Below are 9,164 nucleotides of genomic sequence, written 5' to 3' on the forward strand. Positions count from 1 at the left end.
GAGTACATTCATTGCTTTAATTGTCCTGTTAGTATTTGTTTCAACCTTTCCAGTATGCGTTAAGTTTATTTTAAGAGCAATTCTCTCTCCAGGGTTTCCGCAGGGCCTTAAAAAGTCTTAAATTTAGTTGTATCAAATTTAAGGCCTTAAAAAGTCTTAAATTGTACAAGAAAGTCTTAATTATGATTTCAAGAGGTCTTAAATTTGGGGACGGAAAGACCAGAATTGCGATATGCTGAATGTGACGATTAAACTTCAAAAGGCTATGATTTCATGAGCGCTGCACGTTCAGAGTCTGGTGCTGCGCTGCTTTGTGTTCTGCCGTTACCGGGGAAATAGTTATAGGTCTGCCAAAAGCTCCACCTGCTGTCAGAGAATGAATGTGCATTTTCAGTAAAACTGTTTTGTTGTTTAGATTTCAGACAAATGCAAAAATCGGCCCATGTTTTTACCCTGCAAACACGCAGAGCTTTAAATGTGAACTGGTGGATTGACAAGAAGACAATGCATTTAAAAAATCTAAACAGTATAGGGGTGTGCGATTATGTATGGTTTGCAATAATATTGTAATTGTTTTAACGATGTGCGATTTGATATTATCGAGTATATCGCGAAAAGCAAACAAAACACGCCTACAGAGTGCGCGCATACATTATGTGAAGAAGTCTTGTTATACTGTCCGCTAGGGTCTGCTGTGGTATGCGTGACGTAAAAATCGTCATCGAAGAGTGTGCAGAGGCTACTCGTGCCTCCCATTTTTTTGTCACTGCGTGGACAAGTACTGAAGAAGCCCTGTTGCTACTCGAACCTGTACAATCCGTCAATAAAACAATATAAAGACAGCCAGATGTGCAATAACTGTGGGCAATTGTTTGTTTACTGTTCAAGCCGATCTACTGCGCATGTATGGAACACGTCCGCAGAGCGGACCATCAGCGCATGCTTTGGGTAGTATAAATGCAAGTAGTCCGTGTACGCGTCCGGATTGCTCATGTGAAAAGTATAACACAGGCTTTAGTAGTTTAGACTAGTGCGTGTGCGCATTTAGAGTGCGTTTTCACTGCATGAATCAGTCTATTCAAATGCATTTAGAATTATCACATAATTCAAGATATGGGGCAGAAAATGTATATATTTATATCATTTCATATAGTTAATATCACATGAAGAGTGACTTTTTTTTTTCTCAAAGTCAGCATGATTACAAATGTGATAGTTATTTTATACAACAGTTCAATAAACAAGTTAATATTAAGAGACTTACGTTTTAGACACCATATTAACCTATTTTTGCTCTATTTCTCCAACAAAAATCATTTCAAACACCGCCACAGCGCTGTTTTGCGTCTCTGAGTAACAGGATGGTGTTTTGTTCCTGAATGAATCAACCGTTTAAATGATTCGGTTCAATCGCTATGACTCATCGGTATCGGCCAAAATTTTCATATCGGTGCATCCCTAGTCCAAACTGTCCTGAGCACGTTCAACAGCCGGCGCCTGATGCATCGTCTTGCTTTACGGTGGATCGCAGACTTATAAGGGCATTTGTTACTGCAGGTAAAAGTATTCCATGTCCCTCAGAGCTGCATTAAACGGTGTGTAAATGCATCTAAATGGCACTTCTAATGCAGCTAAAGATTTAAGATAAATTTTGTTGATACGGATTTAATTTGCTTGGTAACAGCCCAAATGCAAGAATTTGACTCAAAAGATGGTACATAGTTTTAGAAAAAATGGCTTAAAACTGACCACACAGAATATGAAGAATATCCAAAAATGTAGGAGTCCGCTGTCCATGACAGTCCTTAAGATATCAGCACAATAACACACTCAGCAAAATATCGTCTAATTATCATTATCGATAAAATCCCAGAAAATTGAGATCATTTTTTGTTAATATCGCACACCCCTAACTTATGTTATTTAATTGATATAATAATGTATTGATGATAATTGTTTAAATTAATATAATACTTTTGACTCATCCATTTTCTTAAAAGTGGTTCAAAGGCTGAAATGTAAAGTTTATCATTTTACAAAACTTTGTTTTTGTGAAAACTTGAATCTGAACTGTAAATTATGCTTTTTACAGTTTAATATGATACTATAGACATTGCCCTACCCCGCTCATATGGTATTAATTTTATTTGTGCAGATCTTAAAAAGTCTGAAATTTGAGCTTAAAAATCCTGCAGAAACCCTGTCTTTCTATTACAGTTGGAGCTGAGTGATAATAACATCTCAGGGTCACTGGAGACACTTGCAGAGAAATGCGCCAACCTGACTTACCTTAATTTGAGCGGCAACAAGTTCAAAGAACTCAGCACACTGGAAGCCCTGGTAAAAACACTGATGCATTTACACTGACACCACAACATATTTCTGAATGTTTTTTTCTTAAGAGATGGTACAGTTAATGCAAAGTCAGATGGTCATTATCCTAAGTGTTTTAAGTGCATTTTTTTCAACCTTTATTGATGTATGACATGCTCTTCCCTCAGCAAAACCTAAAGAACCTGAAAAGTTTGGATCTGTTCAACTGTGAGATCACTACGTTGGAGGACTACAGGGAAAGCATCTTTGAACTGCTGCCTCAGGTCACATACCTGGACGGCTTTGATGCAGAAGACAATGAAGCTCCAGACTCTGAGGCTGATGATGATGGTAAGAACCATGAATTACAATTTAGTTTGATTATGCCGTCAAGTCCTTCTTTGGTGCAAGTAGTTATGATCCTCGTCCAATGGATACATAGATAATTGTAAAAAAAAAAAAAAAAACATGCATACGGTGCAAAGTAAGTGACATAAAAGTATTTTACATCAAGTCATTATTTCTACTACTTTTATGCAGATGATGATGAGGATGGCGAGGAAGGAGCAGGGCAGCTGGGAGAATACGAGGAAGAGGAGGAGGATGAGGAAGGCTCAGAGGGTGGAGAAGTTGGACTGTCCTACCTAATGAAAGAGGACATCCAGGTGATGTATCTTCCACCTGTTTTTAACATTCACAACCAGTTTTCCAAAACGTTACAGCTCGATAACGACCGGTTCCTTCTGTAACAGGATGAAGAAGATGATGGCGACTATGTAGAAGAGGAAGAGGAGGAGGAAGGAGAGGGTAAGAATTAATCATGCAACTGGACATTGTGAACTTGTCACTTTTATATTGAACTGTTTTTTTTAATGGCTGTACTCTGTGTAGAAGAGGAGGCTGAAGTTCAAGGAGAGAAGCGAAAGAGGGACGCAGAAGATGAGGGCGAAGATGACGATGAAGACGACGACTAACCCTTTGTTCGACTTCTTGGAAACAATGTTCAAGGTGTAGATCAACCCTGAAAAAGAACGTGATCTTGCAGATTGTTTTTTTCTCTTTGTAAAACCATAGATAAATCACTGTAGAGGCTAAGTGTTTTCTTTTATAAATACATTATATATTACACTATATAAAAGGGGTTTATTGATAATTCATTTATAGCCATTCCAAGTTTATTCCCAACGTGTAAATCGGTGTCATCAGGGGGTGGGCACGGGGAGGTTGGCATGGGCGTGAGATTTGAGATTTCCCAATTGTAAATAAGCTGTTGAACAGCCCATTCGAGACAGCGCTAGGATTTCACCACTGAGAGGAGACGGCAGCGTACGTTTGTTCAAATCCACAAACTCCTGCTCCCCAAGTCCTCTGTGAGGAGGCAGAGCGTTTCCTGCTCCTCATCTACCTCTCCAGGTCTCATTCTCAGCCCAACACGGAGCAGCAAGCCAATCATCTCCAACCGTCAACCCCTTTGTTCCTGGATCAACCAATCGCTGCCAAGGATCTTGTCACACTCTTTATATGGGATGGTCTCCACTTGATTCAGCTTTTCTTGTAGATCAGGCTCATGTAGGCAGACCAGATGGTATGTGATCTCGTGAATTTGAAAGCGTGATGTATGTAAATGTGATGTAAATTGAGCAAAGATGGGGGGGGTCAAGCTGTAGGTTGGCAAAATCAAATTTCCATTTTAATCTCAAAGTAGTTTTTTAATAAAGAGATCAATCATGTGTAACCTATGAGCAGTTCGCCCTTCCAAGTCCCTTATTTTTGACAAGATGTCATCTTAGATTTGTTCATTTGTAAGAGAAATGCCATTGCTGGAAATTTCTCATGATGTTCAGGTTTAACAGCTTTGTTTGATTAAACAGTACCTTTCTACCTTTTGTCTTGCTGTGGAAACAGGTTAATTTCTACCTTTTGTTGAGGTATTTTACAGAGTAATACCTTTAATCTAATGTTCGTATGGCAATATGTATATAGTGTCTGTTTCAACAGGTTGTTTTATTTTCCTTTTCTTTTTTTAACTAATCTGTTTGGTCAGTTTTAATACAAAGCACATGTCAAAAGACTTGCATACACACAGGTCACCTGTTTAAATTTCAAGTACTTGGTTGTTGTGCGAGTGTTGTATTTGGGGTTTTATGTGCTGTAAACCTCTCTAAAAGAGTTTTAGTTTTGTTGGATTTTGATGTTTTGTTTTAATGGGATTGTTTAGGATTTTTTAAATTTGCAAGCTCCTTTGTCCAATTATGAGCTCCATTTGAGTTAAGTGGTAATGAATGAGCGAATTGTCCTTTTGATTATTAAAATGACATGGGATGCTGTTCAAAGATGGACCTTTGTCTGCTTAAAAGTTCTGTAATTTGATTACACAATTTGGGATTTTCTCAAACTGAGACCCATGAACTGTCTGGAAACCTCAAACATGGGTGAAGAAGTACTGTTTTTAATGTCTCCGGAGTTGATGATGGGAAAATATATTCCGATAAAAATTGCAGTGATATTTCAATCCTATTTTTAGATAAATTTGAAAGATTTATAAAACCCTTACAATGAATGCAACCTGGTGTAAGTTTGATGTGGAAAATAAAGGAAAAAACTTTCACCATAATGTCCTTGTGGTTTGGATTTTTTATATATATATATATATATATAAAATCTTGAATTTTGAGTAGTTCAAAAATTATCTGCAATGTAGATGTAGACTTAATATAATTTCAAAAATCCCATCTTAAATTTATATATATAAAATCTTGAATTTTGAGTAGTTCAAAAATTATCTGCAATGTAGATGTAGACTTTTAATATAATTTCAAAAATCCCATCTTAAATTTAACTATTAGGCTTTTTCTTGAGCTTGAGTTCCATAGGCCTGCAAACTTTAATTTTATACTACACTGCCATCTGCAAAGCCTCCTACTTAGCTTATTTATTATTTATGAGTTACACAAAATTTAAGCAGCAGAGCATAGTGGAAAGGGGTGTGGCATGTGATCAACAGACAGAGTTACCAAAAGTGTCATTAATTAATCAGGAGTAAAGCAATCACCATCCAGCCAATAGAAATACAGCTGTAACAGTGGAGAAGGGTGGAGTCACTGTGATGCATATTAATTATTCATAGATTTGATAAGTGAGAGTTTCACTAGGTGATTATTAGTAGTAAGAAATGTTAAAACATAAAAAAATTTAAATTGAACAATACTAGCTGTACTTTGACAGGAATATCACAGCTTATTTATATGACATACAAATTCATTTGTATGTTAATTTAAATCCATATAATCAATGGCAGTAAATGCAAAGATCTTTTATTTCGCTGACTACAGAGAAAATAAAATACTATTTAATTTGAGACCAGAATGTAATATGAACTTTTATAGCTGCCAGCTGTCTTGCCCAATCAGAACTTAGGCAAAGGCATCATTAATCTTTTGTTTATTTATTTGTGCATTAAAAGAGATCTGAGACAAGCTGTATGTTGAGAAGTCTGAGAAAGTGCTGAAGATTGGCTTTGACAAATGTGGTTAAGACCTTCATTTAGCCTATTAAAATACAAAAGTAGACAAAATAAATTAGCAAACAGATCAAATGCATTACTTTACAATACATATTAGTTCTTGAAATATTTTTTTTCATTTGTCTCCTTTATTGCTTTCATTTTCTCTTTTTGGAAAAAGTGTCAACAGCCTTTCTATATTGGCTGGTCTGTGCTCAAAATTTAAAGGGAGAGTATAGACAATATAGACAAGTTTAAAAATAAAGAAAAAAATTGCCCACCCAGCATATATGCCAGCCCACCCTTCTATAGCTGCCAACAACCAGGACTGTTTCACATCAAACTTTTACAACATTTTTTATTACCATCATGAATTCAAAATGAAAAATAGTTTAGTTTAAAACACCCTTGGACCTTCATTTATCATTTAAGAGTTCATACCATTCACAGAGGACTGTTTATTTTCTCATCTTCTTTTATTGTTGCATTCCATAGCAACTTTATCATCTGATCTTTTTTAAAGTCCTTCTGCGCTTCTCTTGAGAAAGACTTTCAAGATCCATGTAAAAACATTCAGTTTGCATCTAAAAACTGTTAAAAGATTTGTTTGTCAGAAATGTGTCTTTGGAGCAAGAGTATTTTTAATAGATATCAGGTTTGGCCAAGCAACCACACACTTTAAATGTTATACATAATACAACTTATTCGTTTCGATTTTTGTTGAAACTTACCCCATATACTATAACAGCCACACTAAGTGTCAACATGTGTTCACAGAACTATCTTTATTATTCTGAACTGGCATCCAAAAAAAACAAAACATTGTTTCTTATTCTGTCACTGTAACATGGCCTTCAGACCACTGGAGGGAGCTAATTTACAATTAATGCATGTTTTGTCTTGAGCACATAATCACCCCCACAATACGATCATATACCGATAACTCAGGAGGCTTTAAGAAGCTTTAATCATGTTAATATATCCCTGTCAACATAGTTTTTGACTATGTGTTAAGATACACACATCTTTGAATCTTCTTTTTCACAGAGGACAGTGATGTTTTATGTCTGAAATGCAAAGTCTGTGATGTATAGTGTATTACAGACACCACACCAAAAGAGTACTTCAACACAGAATGTTTCAGCAGTGCTCATGTACATTACAGCTTAGATAAATCTGCACACACACACACACACACACACACACAGCCTACAGCTCATCAATGCGCAGACTGCCTCAACCCCCACAGCAGCTGATGAGCTGGAGCATCCAATCAGGAAGCCCAAGCCTACGTAAGCCTTTAAAAGGAGTCAATGCAGACTCTAAAATGAGTAGCCATTTAGCTTTTGTTATATGACACAACATCTTCATTGCTCCCAGGGGAAACTTTTATATTAACAATGATTTTATGTGCCTTACATCAGATATTTAATAAAAACCACAAATTCCCCAAGAGGCCCGAGGTGAGTGAATAAAAGACAAGTGGCATGCAGACACAACAAACAGAAATTTGAACCACTCTAATCTTACTTCGAGAAGTACATTGATGGCAAAACCATCGTGTAATCAGTAATCTGAGGGAGACTTTGATTTGAAAAACTGTTTTTGCATACATGGCAAGAGAGAAGCCCATTATTTTCAGAGAAAAATCTAATTGACATTTTTAATAAAAATAAAAATTAAGTTCAAAATCTTTTTTTTTCAAATTGAACATGAAAATACATGAATGACTCATTCATAATAAGATATAAAAGATGCATTTAGAAAATAAATGGGTGAATTTTCATTCCATTTTTCTCCTCCGTTTCACATTTGTAGCATTGAAAATTCATTCTAGTGAATCTGTTCATCCTAAAAGGTCCTCTCTCTCTCATATTTAGCATTGGAAAGTCCGATTTATCATCATTCGGACAGTTCATAAACAAAAAATTGTGATTTAAGTCCCTGTACAATGCTTTTGGCTCGGTCAGTTGAGGTGTTTTGTTATATTTAGTATAAATGTAATTGATAGTGACACACTTATTCAAAATCTATTTTTAAAATTTATAATGTGACTTATTAAATTTGATCACTGCAGTTATTTTTGTTTTGCATATTTTGTTATGTAAATTTTGTATACAGAAATCTGAATCACTCTGAGGTGATATGTACTTTGATAAGTAAATGTATTGCATATTTTGAGTGAAACCCACTGCATAATCTGTAATCTGAGGCAGACATTGATTTAGTAACATTTTTGATCTGATATTTTAAAATTTTTTACTGCATGCAGCTGTTCGTCTGTGCAGCAGCCACCAGCCGTAAATGTGAATTCAAATCTGGATGTTTAGCCAGACTCAGAAATCTTTTTGATGAGCATGTTTATATACCTAAATGAGACTAAAACTGATTTTGTCATGAAATACTGCTTTGGCCCAGATCTTCCAGAAGAATGCAGGTGACAATAAATAGCTGTTATCAAACCCCACAGGGCATTTGTAGACTTCACTTAACGCAATGTAGTTTGCTTAACCTTAGAGCGATCAATCATTATTTCATCAAAATCATGGGGTTGAAGTCATTTTCATTGATTTTGCAAACTGCCAGCACTCTACACTGAATGGAGGTCATAGACATCACTGCACTGAGAGAAACAGAGTGTATATGGAGACACTGCACTACCAGTATCAGTAATTTAGGGTCTTTATTCATTTTACAAAGCTATAAAATCTAGGGATGCACGATATATCGGCCACCATATCGGTATCGGCCCATATCGGCTCATTTTTTCTGTTATCGGTATCGGCCTGATAAGAAAATTTGGCCGATATCTTAAAGCCGATAAATAATGCATTATTTCCTTCAGAGACACTTCAGACACTTCACTTTTGTTCGTTTGCAGCCTTTTGTGCAATTGTACATTGTAATATTGTGTTTATTTGATGTATATCTGATTTATCTCATATAGAATGCGTTTGGTTAAGTTAAAAGAGCGCTTCAGTTTACCGGTGATCATCTTTAGCTCAGCACACGCAGCTCAAACAGCAGTGCACAACATTAATAACTATGATTGGGAATGTCGTGTATATAACATTCTAATGAGAACATTATTATAATAAAACGTTGTGAATTCTTTGGGTTTAGTTGCCATGTTTCAGCGCGTTGTTATGGGAAGAGCGCATCCACAACAGGATCACACATTCTGACTATAGCACACAATAACTGCATCATTTTGTACATATATAAGTTGTAATATTATGTTTATGTTGTATTAATATTAATCTCAGGATGCATTTCCTTGAGTTAAATAAGCTGCCAGCAAAACGCTTCAGTTTACCATGTTCACTCAGCTCTTCAGCTTCAGCTTGAG

At 35.9% G+C, this 9,164-nt stretch overlaps 1 protein-coding gene across 4 annotated transcripts in view; it reads left to right on the plus strand.

Annotated features, from left to right (window-relative positions):
* The window catches only part of LOC107593544 (acidic leucine-rich nuclear phosphoprotein 32 family member E), a 7,594-nt gene extending 2,908 nt beyond the window's left edge, over positions 1-4,686 (plus strand). For 2 of the 4 annotated variants that reach the window (XM_016283305.1, XM_016283309.1), the window contains exons 3-7: positions 2,218-2,340; positions 2,502-2,664; positions 2,854-2,978; positions 3,066-3,120; positions 3,205-4,686. In XM_016283305.1, the coding sequence (XP_016138791.1) occupies positions 2,218-2,340; positions 2,502-2,664; positions 2,854-2,978; positions 3,066-3,120; positions 3,205-3,287 (549 nt within the window). In that variant the 3' untranslated portion in view covers positions 3,288-4,686. The remainder of the gene's footprint in view (positions 1-2,217; positions 2,341-2,501; positions 2,665-2,853; positions 2,979-3,065; positions 3,121-3,204) is intronic. The other 2 variants (XM_016283308.1, XM_016283306.1) reach the window with 2 other exon arrangements.
* Positions 4,687-9,164: the final 4,478 nt, after the last annotated feature.

Source organism: Sinocyclocheilus grahami, unplaced genomic scaffold (assembly GCF_001515645.1).
Source record: "Sinocyclocheilus grahami isolate Dianchi unplaced genomic scaffold, SAMN03320097.WGS_v1.1 scaffold173.1, whole genome shotgun sequence".
Taxonomy (NCBI): domain Eukaryota; kingdom Metazoa; phylum Chordata; class Actinopteri; order Cypriniformes; family Cyprinidae; genus Sinocyclocheilus; species Sinocyclocheilus grahami.